The 22,124-nt window shown below is 38.9% G+C and overlaps 1 protein-coding gene across 2 annotated transcripts in view; it reads right to left on the bottom strand.

Annotated features, from left to right (window-relative positions):
• Nucleotides 1-8,794: 8,794 nt before the first annotated feature.
• Nucleotides 8,795-22,124, bottom strand: part of USP42 (ubiquitin specific peptidase 42) — a 118,490-nt gene continuing 105,160 nt past the window's right edge. For both annotated transcript variants that reach the window (XM_073591018.1, XM_073591019.1), the window contains 4 exons: nucleotides 21,270-21,956; nucleotides 19,929-20,023; nucleotides 15,148-15,818; nucleotides 8,795-10,105 (listed from right to left, as the gene is read on the bottom strand). In XM_073591018.1, the coding sequence (XP_073447119.1) occupies nucleotides 10,098-10,105; nucleotides 15,148-15,818; nucleotides 19,929-20,023; nucleotides 21,270-21,956 (1,461 nt within the window). In that variant the 3' untranslated portion in view covers nucleotides 8,795-10,097. The remainder of the gene's footprint in view (nucleotides 10,106-15,147; nucleotides 15,819-19,928; nucleotides 20,024-21,269; nucleotides 21,957-22,124) is intronic.

Genomic DNA, 22,124 nt, shown 5'->3' with positions numbered 1-22,124 from the left:
AACAAAATTGACGTCTTTTTTTTCCCCACAAATAGAGCTTTCTTTTGGTGGTATTTGAGATCACCTCTGCGGTTTTTATTTTTTGCGCTATAAACAAAAGAGCAACCATTTTGAAAAAAAAAACAAACACAAAAAAACCACAATAAGCGTATATTGATTGGTTTGCGCAAAAGTTATAGCGTCTACAAAATAGGGGATAGATTTATGGCATTGTTATTTTTTTAACTAGTAATGGCAGTGACAATGAGGAGGTAGCAAGCACCAGACCAGCCTTACAGATTAAAGCAACCATACACCAAGTGAATTCTGTATGGTTCCTGAAGATTTCTCATTCTTTGACAGCGCAAGGCCAACTTAACCATTTGCCAACCGGGCGATAGCCGAATGATGGCTACAGCCAGGTCAGCTTATTCTGGGAGGGCATACAGGGACGTCTTCCCAGAATTGCGCTTCACGCCTGCCCCATTGGGTGCGCACCCAGGAATGTCCGTGATCGCTGGGTCCTCTGGACCCAGTGCGTCACAGATCGGGGTAAAGAGCCAATGACCGCGGCCCTTTACCACGTGATCATTCCGTCCAATGACGGAGCAATCACTTGTCAACAAACCAGCGCATGTCCGGTTTAGCGCTCACTCCCCACTTCATGGTAGAGCGTGTGAGGAGGGAAAGGAGCCACTGCAGCAGTGCTGTGGGCTTTTCAGATCTGCACTCATCCGTGCCACATCAGTGCTCATTCTGATGGTGCTCCCTGCATGTTGAACCTCTGTATGTGACCAGGCTGTATAAAAGTCTCACACGTAGGGTATTGCCATACTCAAAAGGTGTAGGTGTAGAATGTATTTTGGGGTGTATTTACATGCTATGTGTTGGAAATATCTTATAAATTGTAAATAAAAATGCATTTTCATTTTCTTTCCACATTTTCCAAAAACTTGTGGAAAAAAAAAAAAGACGTTTCAAAGACTCATTATGCCCCCTAGGTTATGTGTTGGGGTGTTTGCTTTCCAAAATGGGGTCATTTTGTGGGCATTTGTCCTGGTGCTCTAGGGCCTTCAAAAGGTGTAATAGTCAATAAATTAAATGTGTAATTTATGCTCCTGGAACACCTGACGGTGCTCCCTATATGTTGGGCCTCTGTATGTGGCCAGGCTGTGAAAAAAGTCTCACATGTGGTAACACCATACTCAGGAGGAGCAGCAGAATGTGTTTTGGGGTTTAGTTGCAAGAATGCCTATTCCTTGTCAAAAGAAGTTTATTGAGTATACAATGTTATAAAGATACATAAAGATACATAAAGTAAGTTTACAAGGATCTATAAAGTAAGCTCATTGTTTTACAGTAGGGTTTATATAGGTAAATATCATGAAATTTCAAATATTAAACATTGGGTTCACGTAAACCTAAATTAAAGATATATATAATTTCCTTAGTTACTTTTGTAGGTATTTAAATGATTTATACCTACTATACATATTGTTTACAAGTAGAGTGTATATAAGTCAAATAAATTCTGATAATGAGCTTTAATCGTAAGGTGGAGAAAAGGAAAGAGAAAGAAGAAAAAGGGTTGAAAGGTAGAGGTATGGTCCACAAGGTTGTCCCGCTCGTCAGTTTATTATTCTTTTTAGTTCTCTTTGAAGCCTTAGAATGGGTGTCTCTGTAAGTCATTTAATCTGTTACCATGGCAACAGGACAGAGTCATTGAAATTTGACAGGAACTGTTGTTTTATCCAAGGATGCCAAAGTTTTTCAAATTTTGGAATTTGATTTTGATCGATGGCTACCATCTTAGCATGGGACATTGTATTATTAATTCTGTGAATTGTTTCTGCTAGTACCAATGTAGGAGATTTCCATGCCTTGGCCACTGTTTGTTTTGCAGCCGTTATTAGTTGGATCATAAGTTTGAATTGAGAGAGTGTTAACCATTCCGGTTTTAGATTAAGTAAAGTTAAATATGGATCTGGTTGTATTATTTTTTTAAATATTTTAGATGCAATCACGAAGACTTCCTTCCAGAAGGTTTGGATTACTGGGCACGTCCACCATATGTGTAAATATGTGCCTATTTCTGGGCATCCTCGAAAACAAAGAGCTGAGGTATTAGGTGAATATTTTGCCACTCTAGCGGGTACAAGGTACCAGCGAGTTAGGACTTTATAATTTGTCTCCAGTGCCAAGATGTTGGGTGAAGATGACTTAGATGTGAGCCATATATTAGACCAGTCCGTGTCTTCTAAAGTTCGTCCCAGGTCCTCCTCCCACCTCTGAACGTAAGAGGGTCTATTAAGATTTGCTACTCCATATAATTGATTATAAAGTGATGAAATTGTACCTTTAGCAAATGGATCTTTTGTACAGATTGATTCAAAAATGGATAATTGGGATAATGGTGTATCCCCCTTTAGGAATGGTGTATAGAAATTTTGGATTTGGAGATATCTAAATACCTCAGAGTTTGGTAGATCATATTTTTCTCTAAGCGATGGGAATGAAAGGAATGATTTAGATGCTATGAAGTCATTTAGTGTCTGAATGCCTGATGTTGTCCAAGCTTTAAAAGAATTTGGGTAGATCCATGCCGGATAAAAGGCCGGATTTCTGATAAAAGAAAGGAGAGGATTGTGTGGAGATTGTAACTGATATTTGGTTTTTAGTTTATCCCAGAGAGATAAGAAGTGTTTAGTTATGGGATTATGAATTTTAAAGCGGTCTTTAGGATCAAGCCATAATAAATTTGATATTAATAGAGGGTCATTTTCCGAAGCCTCTATAAATACCCATAATGGGATTTCCTGTTTTGCATGGTATTTGGACAGACTGGCCAAATGTGCTGCTCTGTAGTAGTTAGTAAAATTAGGGTATCCCAGGCCTCCTTTATTTTTGGGAAGATGTAGTGTGTGTATAGGTATACGTGGTTTAGAAGATCCCCATATAAACGAAGTTGCTCTTTTTTGTACTATTCTCAAAAAATAGGAAGGAATTGGAATAGGGAGGACTCTGAATAGATAAAGCAATTTGGGTAGAATAGTCATTTTGATTGCATTAATCTTCCCTATCCAGGATAAAGGAAGTTGCGACCATTGTTTTATTAGATTTGTGATCTGTCTTAATACAGGAGGATAATTGGTTGAGAATAAGTCAGAATGAGATGCTGTTAAATGAATTCCAAGATATGGGATTGATTTTTCTGCCCATGTGAATGGGAGTGCAGCCCTAGCCGGGATCAATTCCATGTTTGTGAGTGAAATATTAAGCACTAGGCATTTCTTAGGATTAATCATAAGGCCGGATAGGGCTGCAAATCCATCAAGAGCTGGTATTAAGTTAGGACCAGAGACCTGTGGTGATGATAGAAAAAGTAATATATCGTCTGCAAATATACATAATTTGTGTGTAATACCTCCTACTTCAATGCCAGTTATAGTTTGGTTTGTTCTGATGTATTGGGCCATGGGTTCGAGTATAAGGGCAAATAATAAGGGAGATAATGGGCAACCCTGTCGGGTACCTCTTTCGATATTAAAGGCTTCAGATTTGTATCCAGCATATTTTATATAGGATTTGGGTTTATTATATAATGCTTTGATCCATGTTAAAAAGTGGGGTCCAAAACCCCATTTTTGTAATGAATATTGCATATATTGCCAGGATACTGTGTGTGTCAAATGCCCTCTTAATATCGAGAGATAGAAAACATAAAGGGATTTTCCGTTTTTTAGCAATATGTGCCAATAACACTGCGTATATTATCGCCTGCCTGTCTATTTGGCATGAAGCCTACTTGATCTCTATGTATTAATTTTCCTATAATGCTATTGAGGCGTTTTGCTATTATTTTTGCTAATAATTTAATATCGAGGTTTAACAGAGAGATAGGCCGATAATTCACACAGGAAGTATCATCAGAAAGGGGTTTTGGGATCATACAAACAATTGCCATTAGTGTTTCTTGCCGAAAAGAATGTCCATCTAGAAGTTTGTTAAAAGTTTCAGTGAGAATGGGAGAGAGTATTTCTGAGAATGTTTTATAGTATAAAGCCGAGTAGCCGTCTGGGCCTGGTCTTTTGTTAAGTTTTAGGTCTTTTATGGCGTTAGCAACTTCATCTATAGTTATAGGCTCATCCAAACTGCTTTTTTGATTCTGAGATAACTCAGGTAAGGTTATTTTTGAGAAGAAGGATTCAGCTTCTGTAGGATTAAATTCATTGTTTGTCTTGTATAAAGTTGCGAGATGTGAGTGAAATTTATGGACTATTTTAACTGGATTACAAGTGTAAACATTTTTTGATAATTTCAAACGTATTGGTTTGAAAGATTTGTTAGTTGAATTTAATGCCCGAGCCAAATATGTACCTGGTTTGTTTGTATTCATGTAGAAATTGTGTTTGGAGCGTTTGAGGGATTTATCAACTGACTCAGTGAGAAATAGATCGTATTCCAATCTAGATTTTTCCAGATGAGATTTTGTACTCTGAGATGGATTATCTTGAAATGATATGTAGGCTGCATTAAAATTGAGCTCTAGTTTTTTTGCTAGATTTTTGCGTTTAAATAGTGCCATTTGTCTTTGTATTGTACCACGCAAGACAGGCTTATGAGCTTCCCACAGTGTTATTGGGGAGATGTCTGTTGTATTATTAATTGATATGTATTCCTTTAAAGCTTGTTCAATGGCCATCTGATGTAGTGGGTGTTTGAGCATTATGTCCGGTAAGTACCACGTTGGGTCATGCGCTTTTGGTATGGCTGAGGCTATAGTAGTGTATACTGCATTATGGTCAGACCACGGAATCGGAATTATATCTGATGCAATAATTTCTGGTATCATTCCTATTGTTAGAAAAATATGATCTATTCTGGTGAAGGTTTGATGAGGGTGCGAGAAATAAGTGAATTTTTTTTTCATTGGGTTACTTTCTCTCCATGAATCTACCAGATTGTATTTGGAAAGAAGTTGAGAAAAAGGTAATCTAGAGGTTATTTTGGATGGTGTAAAAGGTGATTTATCTAGAAATGGGAGGAGGACCTGGTTCGAATCCCCACACATTATCACTGTTCCTATTTTGTGTGTATTAATCACTTGTAATATATGTGAGAGGAATGGTGTAGGTTGTTTGTTAGGAGCGTAATAGGAAATCACCGTGATTGCTGTATCCATTATATAACCCATGAGTATCAGGTATCTACCTTCTGGGTCTTTAATTTCTGATAAGGTGAATGGTGTGGATCGGTGAAATGCAATTAGAGTTCTCCTTTGCTTGGTACAGGCAGAAGCCGTGTAAATTTGTTGATAAAAAGGAGAAATATATTTTGGAGTAGAATCTTTGGTGAAGTGTGTTTCTTGGAGGCATACTATGTGAGCCTTCTTGTTATGGAAAGTACGGAAGGCTTTGGTCCTTTTTTGAGGGACATTTATTCCCTGAACATTCAGGGAAAGTATATTCAGTGGTGCCATGGCAATAGATCAAATAGTTTTGACTTACTTTTTGTTATGCAGAGCTGACTGCGCAGATCAACCTGTGTGGACTGAAGAGATGAATAGATAGAAAAGAAACCAGTGAATTCTGGAGTAAAGAGTAAACAAAAAACATATGAGATTAGATGATACATTGTATAAATTATTTTTTGCAAGTAATCACAATTTACCCGTGAAAGAGAATAAATATCTCTCTCAGGGGAATAAGTGCCTTCGTCACACTCCCACATAATATGGTTGGGAGAATGAGGAGGGCTAATGGGGGTACACGGATCTTCCGCTTACAGGAGAGAAGTGCTATGTCAAAAGACATCAAAATGATGATTCATTAATTGGAGTGCAGAATATAGTTTTTGTTGAAATTATTTATTCCAGGGTGGTTGTATATGTTTAGTCTTGCCCTAGGCTAAATAATTCAGTTAGAAAGGTACTGTTAATAACTTTGGTATTGATGATGATAGTTTGAATTATTTTGGGATTTTAACCCTTTTAGAGTAAACAATTACATATTTTATTCATATGTAACTGTTTAGATATGTTAACTCATAAAATTGAGGTTGTATTGCTTCAGATTAGAACAAAAACATAATTCTAGGAACTAGTTAGGTAATAATATATTTGTTTTAAGAAAAGAAAGAAAAAGCTTCCATTACTTCTGGATTATTGAACATATTTGTCCTAAAAAGTAATAAATCTATTGTTATTACCTGATAATATATAACTGAACAAGAATTTCCTTATTTCACTTATATATTCTAAGGCTATATGAATCAGAAGTAATAAGAAATATAACTGGAATGTAACATGATCCCACACAGTGTGTGACTATCAGAATGCAGTTACATTCAGTTATAAATATAGGTTTTTTATAGAGAACCATCTCTTAGTATAATATATGAAGAGATATCAGGAATTAGGATGTCAGTCCATTGAATCTTCTTGGTCCATGGATGATGTGGCATAACGGCCTCTTTTGTAAGAATGATGATTCCCATTTTGTTCTGAAATTTTCTGGGTGCTGCCTGAAGGTGAAGATGACGCTATTCTTCTGCGTGTGGGAGTGTTGCTGCTTGTGGGTTCTGTCAGATTTAATTTTAAAAGGGTTTGTTGTAGTTCATCTGCTGATCTGCTTCTGTAAATTGTACCTTGGTAGTTAAATCTGACTGAAAAGGGGAAGCCCCATTGATACATAATGTTGTGGCGTTGCAGTTCCATTAGTTGGGGTTTCATGGATCGTCTTTTAGTAATAGTAAGTTGGGATAGGTCAGCAAAAATTTGATAATTGTGTCCTTGAAAATTAAGTTCCTTTTTTTCTCTTGCAGCAATTAGTATTTGTTCTTTCGTTCTGTAATAATGAAATTTTGTGATTATATCACGTGGGGGTCCATCTTTCTTTTTGGCTGTGAGGGCTCTGTGTACTCTGTCCAGTTCTAAACGTTCAGTAGGCATATCTGGCTTTAGTTCTTGTAATAGAGCAGTAATAGTAGATTGCAGGTCTCTCACAGTTTCAGGTATTCCCCTTATGCGCAAGTTTGAACGTCTGGCTCTATTTTCGTAATCTTCGAGCTTAGTTTGAAGTAGTAAATTCTCTTTTTTTAATTGTTCCAATTCTGTTATATTTTCTTGGGTTGTAATTTCAATTTCATCCATTTTTATTTCTAAGGCTGCGGTGCGGTTTCCCAGCTCTCTTATTTCTTTGGTTAGGCTTTTTGTTATTTGGTCTGAGGTTTGTTTTAAAGCCTTATGAAGCATCTTTTCAAATTGTAATATTACTGGGGATACTGAGGAGGCTTGTGGAGAAGTTTGTGAGAGGATTTCTTCTGTATCTGACTCAAATGGAGAGTCTTGCTGTGACATTTTCTGTCTGTGAGAGCGCCCTGATGCTGTATCTTGTGAGGTGACTGGAGCTGCTTCAGCTGCAGTGAGTGCCTGTGAGCTCTTTGTGAGGTGATTTTTATTTCTGCCACGGTTTCCTCCCAGTACCATATTTCCTGCCCAAACTTTCACAGTTTGTTCCCTGGGGCAAAAAGGTTCAAATGGATACCTTTTGAGCCTGCAGGCTCCGCTTTGTCCTTCTCTTCTCTCCTCAGCGGTGTGGAGCTCTAACAATGCATGTCTGCTCTGCTAGGCTCCGCCTCCTGCCCCGCAAGAATGCCTATTCCATGTGAGAGAAATAACCTGTTAATATGACAATTTTATGGGGGATATTTGTACTGTCCTGGCTTGTTGTCTCAAGAAATGGAACAGGCCGTCAGTACATCAGGTGTGATCAATTTTCAGTGATTGGCACCATAGCTTGTAGACTCTAACATTCACAAAGACCAAATAATATATACTAATTTTGGTTAATTTTAACAAAGATATGTAGCAGTATAAATTTTGCCCAAAATTTATGAAGAAAAAATACTAATTTGCAAAATGTTATAACAGAAACAAAGAAAAATGTTTTTGTTTTTTTAACAAAATTTTCGGTCTTTTTTCATTTATAGCGCAAAAAATAAAGAAAACCCAGTGGTGATTAAATACCACCAAAAGAAAGCTTTATTTGTGTGAAAAAAAAAATAATATGGATATAGTGTTGCATGACTAATTGTCATTCAAAATGTGAGCACTGAAAGCTGAAAATTGGTCTGGTTAGGAAGGTGGTATAAGTGCTCAGTGGGCAAGTGGTTAAGCAAGAGATTGGGCCACACCTGAGTCTGCACAACAGCTTAGAACCTAGACAGCACTCCACAGCTAACACCATATGCAAAGGTCTGGAAAGCTCTACAATATAGAGCCCAATGTACACATTCCAGGCTAGCCCTCAATTGTCGAGTTGAGTCAAGAAATTACCCTAAAAGCTATTGAGGATGCCTCAAACCGGCTAGCAACTAGGTACAGACCAGCCCAAGCAGCAGTGTATAAAATTTAAGTCCCCTATGAAAAATATCAAAAAATTTGACTTTTAGCAGAGCTGAAAAGGCATCCAACCTCCTAGGACGCTAGCAAAAATTGAAACATGCTGGTTACGGAAGAGCTTATTCAAGGGCTGGCTTACAACTTTGTGTCCCAACCTCCAGTAAACGGCAGTAAAACATAACTTTCAGTATTCCTGTGTCCCTCAATGGACGATGGAGAAATTAGCACTCCTGATCTGCATACACAGGCTCAGCACTGACAACCAGGCAACTAGCATTTTCAAAGTGGGAGGACATCAGTAGCAGTCCACATATTTCTCTCCTGGCAGATTTACCTTAATGAGTCTCGTACACACATAGCTCAAGTCTGACTCGCCCATGCACACATTATAGCCACAAGAAAGACACAATACACTTTAGTTGTTTAAACAGTGTTTATATACTAAATCTGACATGCTACATCAGCTGTGGAGCTCTCCGCAGATGAAGCTTTTTCTTCTTGTTCATATATATATGAAACTGGACACATGTTCATCACGCATAAACAATAGATTATGCAGTTAACTAATGCAATACATTTTTCTGGCTCCTGATGCAGGAGTGAAAATTATAAACTTGTCTTTTTTAAACTTCTTTTCTGATGTAGTATTTAAATAAAATCACAGTATGAAGTATTGAGTTGCTGAGCATTAAAATAGAATAACCTGTAACCCATTTAAAACATCTCCAACAGAAAAAGGGTTTTTTAGGTCCATGAAATTAAATTAAAAAATAAAACTATCATGTTTAAAGACGACAAATCAACATTCACAAGTGACAATTTCCTGTTTTTTTGGAATTGTGTATGTGAAGCAAGTATAATTTTTACATACAAACACAGAAAAGGGGGAGCGAGAAGCTGGAGATAAAATTCTCCAAATATAAACCCCTGGCTTTTAATTGGAACGCTAGGTCATTTAGAAGTAGAAAATTTGATGGAAAATGCAATGATTCCTCAAGCTTCTGTGAAGGTGTAGCATGGGAAAAGAATACATGCTGTGTAGTACACAAATAATCCTGAGTCTTTTAGAAAGCAGCATTTGAGAGCACATGTTCCAGGATGTTTCCAATTTTACATGGGACTAGACTCCAAAAAAAAAAAAAAAAAAAAAAAAAAAAAAAGTTTTGCGCTTGAGTTTTAGATTCGATGACATGTCTAAAACATATGGAAACAATTTCAAAAATACTTGTAGTAAAGTTTTTCACATGGATTTGTGAAACACGAAGTCCAATAAATTTGTTCGCTTTTACACACCGAGAGGAATGGGTAGTTGCGTTGGTCTTTAGTCAATTGACCATGATGCACACTGTTGATAGTACGTTGACTACTACCTGGAAGACCAAATTACTAAGCCAATGAGATAATGTTGGGTTTTTGATTCTATCATAGCCACCACATCCAAGTATTAAGTATTAGAGGGATAACGGCAAAAGCTTTTAGTGGAAAATAAAAAAATTACGCCTGGTACTGAGAAAGGGGGAGCGAGTAACTGAAGGTTCATGATAGTTCATGATAGAGACTTAAGCTCGTTTGCGGCGAATGTGTTGACATGTTTGGGTAGATAACAGAGGGCATTATTAACTGTTTGAAAGAGTCCATCCTGGCTTTCTCCAAGATGTGCTGAAATAGTCTTCAATCCAGTGTTTCCAGGAGTCAACGTGTGCTATGTGCTTCATTCTCATCGTTCTAAAACAAAAACAGAAACAATCATCAGTCAAGTAAACAGTACAAATTCTGATAGCAAGCGCTCAATCTCCCTTAAAGCTGAACTTTAGGTAAGGTAATATATGCACTCTGCTTCCCTTTACCTACACTCTAATTCATACCTTTCTTCAAAGGAACCTGGTACTAAAATAGCACAGAAACAGTTGCTGCTGACACAGAAAATGCTAGTTTCTTCTTATGGCACAAATCATATTTACAATAAAGTAAAAAGAAAAAAAGAAACCTCTTTCTAAAAGCTGCAAGTTTATTTGAAAATCAAGGGAGCTAGGTAAAGAATTGTTGGCCAAACAGTAACTTTATTCAATCAGATGTTAGAATACAACCTTAGCCAGCAAGGGAGATTACTCCATCGACAGCCGATGCCGATAACGTTAGAGTACTGACCCTCCCTAAATCAATAAGCAACTGCTGCAGTGAACGGTGCTGTCAGTTAAAAAGTATTAACAGAGGGAGATATTACCAGTGGATAGCTGTTACTCAGGAAGTGGGAGTGTATTTACAACCAAGCAAAACTACTTAAAAAGGAGACCTGTACTGGGAGAAATACAAAGGCAGCCATTGCAAATCTTTTCCTGAAAATGCTTGTTGTCTGGGACTTGCGTAATTTCAGTCCGACTAAAAAAAAAGCCTATAGATCAGGAAAGTCAGAGTAAAATCTGAATTGGATATGCATATTTGATCAATTTAGTGACTCAAATACTGAAGTCAATTAATTAACATAACCAGAACATTGAACTTGAACATTGAACTAAAAAAAACTAAAAACAGTAAAGTTAGCCCAATTTTTTTTTACAATGTGGAAGATGATGTTACGCCAAGTAAATGGATACCTAACACGTCATGCTTTGAAATTGTGCACACTCGAGGAACGGCGACAAACTATAGTACCTGAAAATCTCCATAGGCGACGCTTTAGAAAAATTTAACAGTTAAAAGGTTGGCGTTACAGAGGTCTTTTGCTAGAATTATTGCTATAAAGATTGCGGCGATACCTCGCATGTGTGATTTGAACACCGCTTACATAAACGGGCGCCACGAACGAGCTTGCGGTGATGGGGGCGCTTTAAAAAATATATATAGATATAGATATATATATATATATATATATATATAGATATAGATATCTATATATATATCTATATCTATATATATATAGATATATATATATATATCTATATATATATATATATATATCTATATATATATATATATATATATATATCTATATATATATATATATATATATATATATATATATCTATATATATCTATATATATCTATATCTATATATCTATCTATATATATCTATATCTATATATCTATCTATATATATCTATATAGATATATATATATCTATATAGATATATATCTATTTAGATATATATATATATATATATATATATATATATATATATATATATATATATATATATATATCTTCCTCCTTTTTTTTTTTTACATTGTCACTTTAACCACTTGCGACCAGCCGTCATTATACTGCGGCAGGTCAGCACGATCCTGCGAACCGTCGTAGCTGTACGTCGGCTCCTTTAAACGGGATAGCAGGGGCGCGCGAGCCCACTGCACAGCAGGGGTGCCGATGCTCTTGGTCGGTAAATACACAAATCCCTGTTCTATGAGGAGAGGCAGAGCGCGAGTTCCTAATAGCTAGGAACCACGATCTGTCATCTCCTATAGGAAATCCCCTCCCCCCACAGTTAGCACACACCTAGGGAACACAGTTAACCCCTTGATCGCCCCTTAGTGTTAACCCCTTCCCTGCCAGTGACATTTACACAGTAATCAGTGCATTTTTATAGCACCGATCGCTGTATAATTGTCAATGGTTTAAAAAATGTGTCAAAAATGTCCGCCATAATGTCGCAGTCCCGATAAAAATTGCAGATTGCCACCATTACTAGTAAAAAAAATATATATAATAAAAATGCATTAATCCCCTATTTTGTAGACGCTATAGCTTTTGCGCAAACCAATCAATATACGCTTATTTTGATTTTTTATTACCAAAAATATGTAGAAGAATACATATCGGCCTAAACTGAGCAAAAAAATTTGCTTTAAAAAAAAAAATTGGGGCTAATATAGCAAAAAGTACAAATGATTGTGTTTTTTTTCAAAATTGTTTTTTTTTGTTTATAGCGCAAAAAACCCCCAAAAAACGCAGATCAAATACCATCGAAAGAAAGCTATGTGGGGGGGGACCCCATCAATTTTGTTTGGGTATAGCGTTGCACGACAGCACGATTGTCAGTTAAAGCTACGCAGTGCCGAATAAAAAAAAAAAAAAAAAAAATGGCCTGGTCATTGAGCAGCCAAATTTTTTGGGGCTGAAGTGGTTAAAAAAAATAAATAAAAATCCTGATCACTTTTATTGCTGTCACAAGGAATGTAAATGTCCCTTGTGACAGTAATAGGCGGTGACAGGTACTCCTTATGGAGGGATCGGGGGTCTAAAGGACCCCCGATCCCTCCTTTGCACTTCAAAGTATTCAGATGGCCAAAAACAGCGATTCTGAATACTTTTTTTTTTTTTTTTTTTTTTTTAAATCAGCGCCATTGGCAGCCAAGTAAATCGTAAGTGATGTCGCTTCCGTGTTTTCACATAGGAGACTGGAACAATGCAGTTTCCGGCTTTGTTCCAGTCTCAGTCTAGCGGGCGGAAGTGCCGGATCGTGGATCAGGACTCCCGGTGGGACAGGAGGCCTGGGAAGGGGGGGGGGACCAGACGTCCCCTCCCGCTCCTTTAGCCGCATCGGTTGTTATCCCTAAAGAGCCGACCGCCCGTTCTAAAAAAAAATGCACCGGGGTGATGCCAGCTGCAGGCATCACCCCGGTATAACCCCTTAAAGGCAAGCCCGCATATGTGTGTATGGCTGGCGCTAAGGGGTTAAAGACACTGGATTTCCAGGGCCTGGCTACGCTGTCTGGATCATGTTTTTTTTTTAGACTCATACTGACAGTGGGAGTGCTTACAGTGTAACTGTAAGGCCCCTTTCACACTGGGGCGGTTTGCAGGCGTTATTGCGCTAAAAACAGCGCCTGCAAACCGCCCCTAAACAGCCTCCACTGTTCGTTCAGTGTGAAAGCCCGAGGGCTTTCACACTGAAGCGGTGCGCTGGCAGGAGAAGAAAAAAATCTCCTGTCAGCCGCTTCTTTGGAGCGGTGAAGGAGCGGTGTATTGACCGCTCCTAAACCGCTCCTGCCCATTGAAATCAATGGGACAGCGCGGCTATATCGCGGTAATACCGCGGCTATAGCCGCGCTATACGAGGGGTTTTAACCCTTTTTCGGCCGCCAGCGGGGGGTTAAAACCGCACCGCTAGCGGCCGAATACCGTGGTAAAACAGCGCTAAAAATATTTCTGTTTTACCGCCGACGCCCCCTACCGCCCCAGTGTGAAAGGGGCCTTAAGTAGAAGTAAAAAGCACGACTGACCAACAGAAAAAAAATTGTACAGTATTCCCATCTTCAGTTGCATGAACTGGTGGTGACTGAAGCAGGAGATCGCTAAGATCAGACAGAAAAAACAAAAGGCAGAACATAAAGCTGCATTAAACTCAGAACCAAAAGTGCAATATATTGCAGCTTACCAATCATTAGATGTGATAGCTGCATTAGTTGTCTTTTTCCACCGTTTTCGCATTGTGATCTATCCAGCAATATACCTTTTGACCACTTTTGATGAAGGAGCACAGGGGGCACCTTTGGACAGCAGCATTGTCAGTCTGGTAGAAAGGGCGTGTTAGATTTACCAGCAAAAATTTCCAAAAAATTGTGACAAAGAACTTGTCATGCCTCTTACTAAATGCCTCATCCTGTCTACATTCCAAAAATAAGTAATTTGGGGGGGGGGGAATTGGACTGTCTTGGCATTTTACATGAAAGCCTGCGTGGAGTTTGCTTAAAAAAAACACCTGAAGGACTCCAAGATGGTGAAAAATAAGATTTTCTGGTCTGATGAGACGAAGATAGAACTTTTTGGCCTTAATTCTAAGCGGTATGTGTGGAGAAAACCAGGCACTGCTCATCACTTGTCCACTACAGTCCCAAAAGTGAAGCATGGTGGTGGCAGCATCATGCTGTGGGGGTGTTTTTCAGCTGCAGGGACAAGATGACTGGTTGCAATTGAGGGAAAGATGAATGCGGCCAATTACAGGGATATCCTGAACGAAAACCTTCTCCAGAGTGACAATGACAAGATAATGACCCTAAGCACACAGCTAAAATAACGAAAGAGTGGCTTCACAACAACTCTGACTGTTCTTGAATGGCCCAGCCAGAGCCCTGACTTAAACCCAATTGAGCATCTCTGGAGAGACCTAAAAATGGCTGTCCACCAACGTTTACCATCCAACCTGACAAAACTGGAGAGGATCTGCAAGGAGGAATGGCAGAGGATCCTCAAATCCAGGTGTGAAAAACTTGTTGCATCTTTCCCAAAAAGACTCATGGTCAGATCAAAAGGGTGCTTCTACTAAATACTGAGCAAAGGGTCTGAATACTTAGGACCATGTGATATATCAGTTTTTCTTTTTTAATAAATCTGCAAAATTCTGTGTTTTTCCTGTCAATATGGGGTGCTGTGTATACATTAATGAGGATAAAAATGAACTTAAATGATTTTAGAAAAAGATCATTTATAGCAACCATCAGTGTAAAATTGTCTCTTTCCTGTATCTGCTACATCTGCAGGAGAGCTTGTTCTTTTGAGAAAAAAAAAAAAAAAAAAGAAAAAAAAAGAAAAAAAAAAAAAAAACTTAACTGGAGTAAAACTCTCACACCTTGTAAAACAATCCTATCAGTTTAAAAACGAAATGAAAGGCAAAGTGCAAGTGTGTGTATATATATATATATATATATATATATATATATATATATATATATATATATACACGTAATCACATAACATTTTGGCTAGAAACCTACTTTGAGAAAACAATTAGTATGACACTGCAAAGCATTTTGTATCATTTATCCTTACCTCGTGGCCAGTCGGAAGGTGAGCGGTTGTGATTGGCCTGGCGTTTAAAGCCACGTTCATAGTCTTCCTCTCCTGAGCTGCCATCATGATGGTATTTTCTTTTTTTCGAGCTTCCATAATCTTGATGGTAGTTGGAGTAACTATTTCTGTGATGATAGGGCTCAAAATTACGTGAATAAAAGTGACTGCTGTATTTGAAGTTATAGCCATGATCACGCCCCCTGCTGTTGGCCCATCCTGATTTGTAGTCTTTGCAGGCCCAATAGTCCTTATCATAATGCCCTCGATCTCTATAAGGAGAATAATGTCTTCGGTGTTTCTCCCTGCTTCTTGATCGGTCCCTTTTAGAATGGTAATATGAATAGCGATCTCCAGTTCTCCCTCTGCTTCTTGAGCGCTGCCTGTAATAGTCTCTGTGTTTGTAGTGTCCACTACTGGAGTAATCCCTGTGTCTGTATTCCCTATCCGACAACCTATATCGGTCATATTTGGATCTGTCAAAGCTTTGTGACCGTCTATCACCATTACTTTTGTGGTCTTCTGAGGATCCAGAAGACTGTGGTAGTGACTTGTTCTCTGCAATGTTCTCAGTGACCATTAACCTGATGCTAGTATCCTCGTTTGGTGGTATTTCTGGTTTTATAACAGCCTTTTCTGTTTGCAGCTGGGGTCTAAAAAAAAAAAAAAAAAAAAAAAAAAAAAAAAAAAAAAGAATAGATAATTATTGTTCTGGATTATTTCAACGTAATATATCAGTCAATCCAAAAGCAGATTTGGGTATATGTCAACAGGCTCAGCCTCCAAGAATCCTATAATATTATGAGCTTTAATGATAAGAGTACCCAAACACCTAGGATAGATCACACGCAATCATCATGGAAGAGCGTCTCAAACCCCTTTCTGTCCTATTTGTATACTTTGGAACTACAGCAAAAGTGTATGTTGTGGGTGTAGAGTGGGAAAACAGGAGGTAATTAACATTCTTAGGTTCAATTCTGCCAGAAACCCATGATCCCCCTACCTTAACCACAAAACTGAGGCAATTCTGAAATCTCACATATATGTAAAATTCTGCATTTTTTTTTTTGCTAGAATATTAGTTTGAACCCTTCAATAATATATATTTTCTAAAAGCAAAGTCCCTTTAGAATAAAATGATGTGTTGCAATTTTTTATGTCACAAGATATTTGTGCAGCAGTTTATCAAACACAAATTTTCAGGTAAAAAGTGTGTTTATGTTCACAAATTCATTAAATACCAATTTTTAAATAAAATATAAAAGATGTGGTTATGCCGAGTAAATAGATACAAAACATGACACCTTAAAATTGTACACACCTGTGAAATAGTGACACACTTTGATGAACTAAGTTATCCACAGGTTGGGAGGCAGACACATGCGCGGATTATGGCACCATGGCAGATTGCTGCTGATGACGGCCACACACAGGGACCCACCACCTCCTACACATCCTGGGAGTTCCCGCATAACAAAGGGGAAGCAAAACAGTCTATGAGGCCACCGGAGGATTGCTTCCTAGAGCCAGCAGAAGAAAATATGGCCACCGCTAGTCTTCTTTGCACATCAGCCACACTGCAGGAGAAGGACCATGAGGCTGCACAGCTGGACCTCCCCCTCCTGAACCAGGTGAGCATGCTTTCATCCCTCACAGCCCAACTCCTGCATAGGGGTTGACACCCCAGGTGGTTCTCTCTTCAATCCACGGGATAGCCACAGATGAAATTATCAAAAGTCAGAGCAGCCATGTAGCCAGCACTGAGCCACTGGCCTTGTCCTTCCATAGGAGACACAATGCGGTCAGGAAAGAGACACTCAGGGCTATCATGTATAGGGACTGGGGTCACTCAACCTGTCGCAGGGAGAATTCTTAAATGAAAGCCCCCAGAACTACTAGGGGAGTGTGGGCTATCACCTGTAGTGAAGAGACTGCTCTCTATGCATCAAATAAGACATGTTGCACTGCACTATGGAAAGCAACTAGGCCCAATGTAAGGCAAGGCCTTGAGTTCTAGGCAGCGAAACGTGACCAAGTTACTGTAGGTGGACAATGGAATGAGACTGGAGATCAGCTGATTCAAATGATGGTCCAGAAGCAGCACTGGGATGGTGCTTCCTCTAAAAGCTGCAGAGAAGGGAGGAGAAGAAGCACCTGACAGATGTCGTCCATGCTCAGTCCCTCAGCCTTAACACCCAATGCATTAAAGCCAGTGGTGGCTGAATAGGCATGCAACAATATGGTAGTTCCTTGTGCTTCAGCCCTACCTGCCTTACTCACCAAATGAGTATTCAGAGACAGGGTCACAACTGTGGCTGGGCTACAGCTCTGGATGAGGAAAGTACTCTATGACCAACAGTACACAAAGGTCCCAATGCAGGGCCCAATGCCTGAAGGTCACATTGCAGGCTAGCCCTGCAAAGGTCAAAGTCCAGCAGGGTTCGAGTATGGCCTCCAAAACTATTGCCAAGGATACACCAATTCAGAGGGTTGCTATGTAGAAATCAGCTCAAACAGCAATGGAGGTACTTTTATTGAACTCAGAGAAATAGAAATTCCAGTGGTGTAACGGTTTATTGAAAACATTAAGGAGAAAAAAAAAAAAGTACTCCAAATTCCGAAAGGTTCCTTCACAATAAGAGCTGTAAAAATGTAGAATAGACTCCCTCCAGAGGTGGTTCTGGCTAGCCCAGTAGATTGCTTTAAAAAAGGCCTGGATTCTTTCCTAAATGTACAGAATATAACTGGGTACTGACATTTATAGGTAAACTTGATCCAGGGAAAATTCAATTGCCTCTCAGGGAGATCAGGAAGGAATTTTTTCCCCTGCTGTAGCAAATTGAATAATGCTTTGCTGGGGTTTTCTTGCCTTCCTCTGGATCAACTGTGGGTGAAGGATTGTGTATATGGGATTGTAGGTTTTTTTTTTTTTTTGTATAACTGGATGGACTTGTGTCTTTTTTCAACCTGACTAGCTATGTAACTATGAAGTTAGTAGTAGAGGTCGACCGATATATCGGCCGGCATTTGGCGTTTTTTAATTAATCGGCATCGGCCGATTGTGCCGATAAAAAAGGCTGATTATAACTTCAGCGTGTTTTGCAAATGACTTATGTAATAGAAGTCAATGCAAGTTGCCTAAAGTCTTCTGTGGAGCAACTTGTCTCCTCTCTGGGCAGCTTGCCAAGTCTGATAAAAGAAACTAAAAAGATACAATGTTTCTACTTCAATGAACTGAACTCCCTTGTGGAGTTGTTCTCAGTTTAACCATTTAAAGACTAAATCTTTTCTGACATTTGTTGCTTACAAGTAAAAATCCTATATTTTCTGCTAGAAATGTACTTAGAATATATTTTTTTTTTAGCAGAGACCCTAGGGAATAAAATAGCGGTTGCTGCAATAGTTTATGTCATGCGGCATTTGCGCAGCGGTCTTTCAAACACAATTTTTTTTGGAAAAAATACACTAATGATTTAACAAAAAAAAAAAAACAAACAAAAAAAAAAACTAAGCAGCAAAGTTAGCCCATTTTTTTTTCGTCCAAAAGTTTTGATTACCTGTTTAAAAAGTAAGAAATTTTCTGTATCACTTATTACTTAAGGCTGCTTTCACACTGGAGCAGGCAGGCGTTGACGGTAAAACACTGCTAGTTTTAGCGGCGCTTCACCGTCATTTTAGCGGTTCTATTCGGCTGCTAGCGGGGGCGCTTATAACCCAGCTAGCGCCTGAGGAAGGGGTTGAATGTGCCCGTGAAGCGCCGCTGCCGAAACGCTTTGCAGGTGCTTCGGCAGCAGTGCGCATTCATTTCAATGGGCAGGAGTGGTGGAGGAGCAGTATACACTGCTCCAAAGATGCTGCTTGCAAGACTTTAACATCCTGCCAGCGCATCGCCTCAGTGTGAAAGCACTCTGGCTTTCACACAGACTGCAGGGGAGCCACTTTACAGGCACTATTTTTAGCCCAAAAGCGCCTGAAAAACGCCCCATTGTGAAAGGGGTCTAACTGTTAGATTTTATGAGATGAAGGGGAAAAAAAAAAAAAAAAAAAAAAATCAGCATCATATATCGGCTGCTGCGATTTCTAAATATCAGCATTGGCCAGAGAAAAACCCATATCGGTCGACCTCTAGTTCGTAGTCTAACAGCGAAATTGCAAAAGCAAAAAAAAAAAAAAAAAAAAAAAACACAACACACCACACAACCTCCTAGGAGACAATAGCTGGGTATAGAAATGGTTATACAGGAGCTGGCTTAATTTTGGTTGCCAGAGACCCAGTCTCCTCTACGCAGCAGTATAAACTGAATGATTCAGAATTCCCGTATCCCTCAATGGATGGTGGAGAAACCTTAAAATGGTTCTAAAGCCTAAACATTTTTTATCTAAATGCATTCCTTGCATTAAGGTAAAAAAGGTTTAGAAGTATTTCTCCCCCTCCCCTTACCCCCACCGCACACTTACAGAGCCTTCATTTCATCAACCACTGTGCCCATCTGCAGCAGCTTTCTCTTCACTTCCTGGTGAGCCCTTTTGCTATCAAAGCCAGTGACAAGACGCAGACAGCGAGGCTTGGGCTCGAGCCTTAGTCTGCACGAGTGCCCCCCCCCCCCATAAGAAGTGGCTTCCTATGGGGCACTCACCAGAGTAGAGGAGCCAGAAGCATTGGCTGGGCACCCGGGAAGAGGAGGGTCAGGTAAGTATAACTCTGCTTGTAAATGCAACTAAAATGAAAAAAAGTTAATAACCAAAAAATATTTCTGTATTACCTCTGCTCTGATGCTGTGATTTCACATGCATAGCTTGGTGGAGAAGCTGCTGTTGTAGCTGTGTTCTCTGTGACCAGAACGGATGAAGATTCAGTCTAAAATAAAAAACAAACTGTATCTGAATTTGTTATACAAGCAGCAAATTCTTTTATAAAAACAAAAACATCTTCGAAGTGCTGTACCCTACAGCAAACAGTCTGATGTGCTTTAATGATCTGATAACCGTAAACTGAAATATGATTGGCTGCTGTGGACTACTGCACTGTAGACTCTCATAGCTCTCTGCACTCCCCTATGGAAGATACTTGATTCTGAAAACCAAATAAATCTAACAGAGGCTGAAATAGGAATAAGAAAAAAAATATAACAATGGCTAAAATACAAGACCTGATTCAAAAGAAGTGACTTGAAAATGTTCATCAATTCATTAATGCCATCATATTCTTTGAGTTGAATGCATGAGATAAAACAAATCTCCTTTGCAACCCTATTTTGTGTTCCAGGGAATTGCTCACAATGGCTTAGATGCAAAAGAGTAACCAAAATAGTGTATTTTCTAAGGTAACTTTCTGTTAGAGGCTGCTGAGCACTAGATTCCGCTTTTCTTCTTTTGCATATCCATTATATCTGGTGAGGTGACCTGAGTTTTTATCCCATGGGAATAAGCGATTTGAAGGAGGAAAGTGAATACCTGCACCACGCCAGCCCACTCTATTATGCCCAGAGGGGAACACAGCAGATTTTATTCAGATGTGAAGTGAGCAGCCTGTGAGACTGGTGGAGGAAAGGACAAGCACCTTGGATTTCTACACCGTTGATGTATTGATTTTTTTGAATTCACTCCAAATCAGTCACAGATACTATTATTAGTATCTGTAGATAGATCTGTAGAAGTAGATATTAGTGATTTTTTTTTTTATAGCGCAGCGCTGTCTACTGATTTTTTAAATAGATGGAAAGAGCAGAACATATTTTGCTGCCATAATCTGATGCCTACTCAACATTCACTCAACAGTTGTTTTACTTGCTTTCAAATCACTCATAGCTATAATGATACATGAAATTCTATGCCCTAAAACATGTTTTCAATTACTGCATCTGTTCATTTTTCATTGAGTATACATTCTTTAGACTAACCCTACAACCTGTGCTCAATTCCATACAGAACAGCAAATGAGTAAGTGTGTATATAAAAAGTGACAGGCAATTTAAAGTGAAGCGACCTCTAAAAGTGAGAGCAGCCAAAAGTTATGTTGTGCTCCCATTAGAGGGATTTCCTTCCGAATCTTGTCACAGTGATACAATCTGGGTAATCAGGACTATATAATGTAATATACTTACATCCTTAGACAATTCACAGACGCAAACAGATGTATTAGATCCTACATGATTTTCACCATTGTGGGAACTGGACATTGATGGTTCACAAATGTCATGAATAGTGAGCTCAATCTGATTAGTTGGACTGGATTCTAAAGGTGTTACCGATTCCTCTTTCAAACGTTCAGTCCTGTCTAGCATATCTGTGGAGGCACTAAGACTGTTTGCTGAAACTGCTCCATCTGTACACTTCCCACTCCATCTTCTTTTGCGTATCCCTTTCTGTTCTTCTTCAGATTCTTCAGAAGATTCTGTACCATAAGGAACTAACAAGTTGGACGTTACTTTAGACTTGCCATTGACTAAAGTTCCACGGTTCAACCTGATTGGTGCATGCTTTGATTCGGATTGTGTAGGGACACTTGAGGTAGACTGCATTGGACATGGTTTAGAAGTAGTAGATGTCAAGCTTGCACTAGTTGCAGACTCAGTATTGGGAGAATCATGAAAGGGTGGTCCTTGAAGTACAGGATGCGGCTTGTTGATCGTGATGGTAATTTTTTGTTTTTTGACTGTCGAGTTAATTGACACTTGACGGTTGACTGGAAGTCCACCCATTGGCCTTTTAACGTTAGCACAATTATTGTTTAGAACTGGACCATTTACTGAAGATTTTGGTGACCGATTCCCATTCATGTGTTTCACATTCTGAAGGAAATTAAAAAACATAATGAATAAAAAGTTGACATTTGTGATTTTTAACAGCAATTCAATCCCATACATATTGTCCCTAATTTAAGATTTGCATTGTGAAATCACATATGCTACAAGGTACACTAGCCAAGATTTCTGAGTACAAGCTTGCCAAATCCTGGA

The sequence above is a fragment of the Aquarana catesbeiana genome, linkage group LG06, assembly GCF_042186555.1.
Source record: "Aquarana catesbeiana isolate 2022-GZ linkage group LG06, ASM4218655v1, whole genome shotgun sequence".
Taxonomy (NCBI): domain Eukaryota; kingdom Metazoa; phylum Chordata; class Amphibia; order Anura; family Ranidae; genus Aquarana; species Aquarana catesbeiana.
The sequence above is the reverse complement of the archived record's forward strand: the minus strand, read 5'-3'. Positions and strand labels throughout refer to the sequence as shown.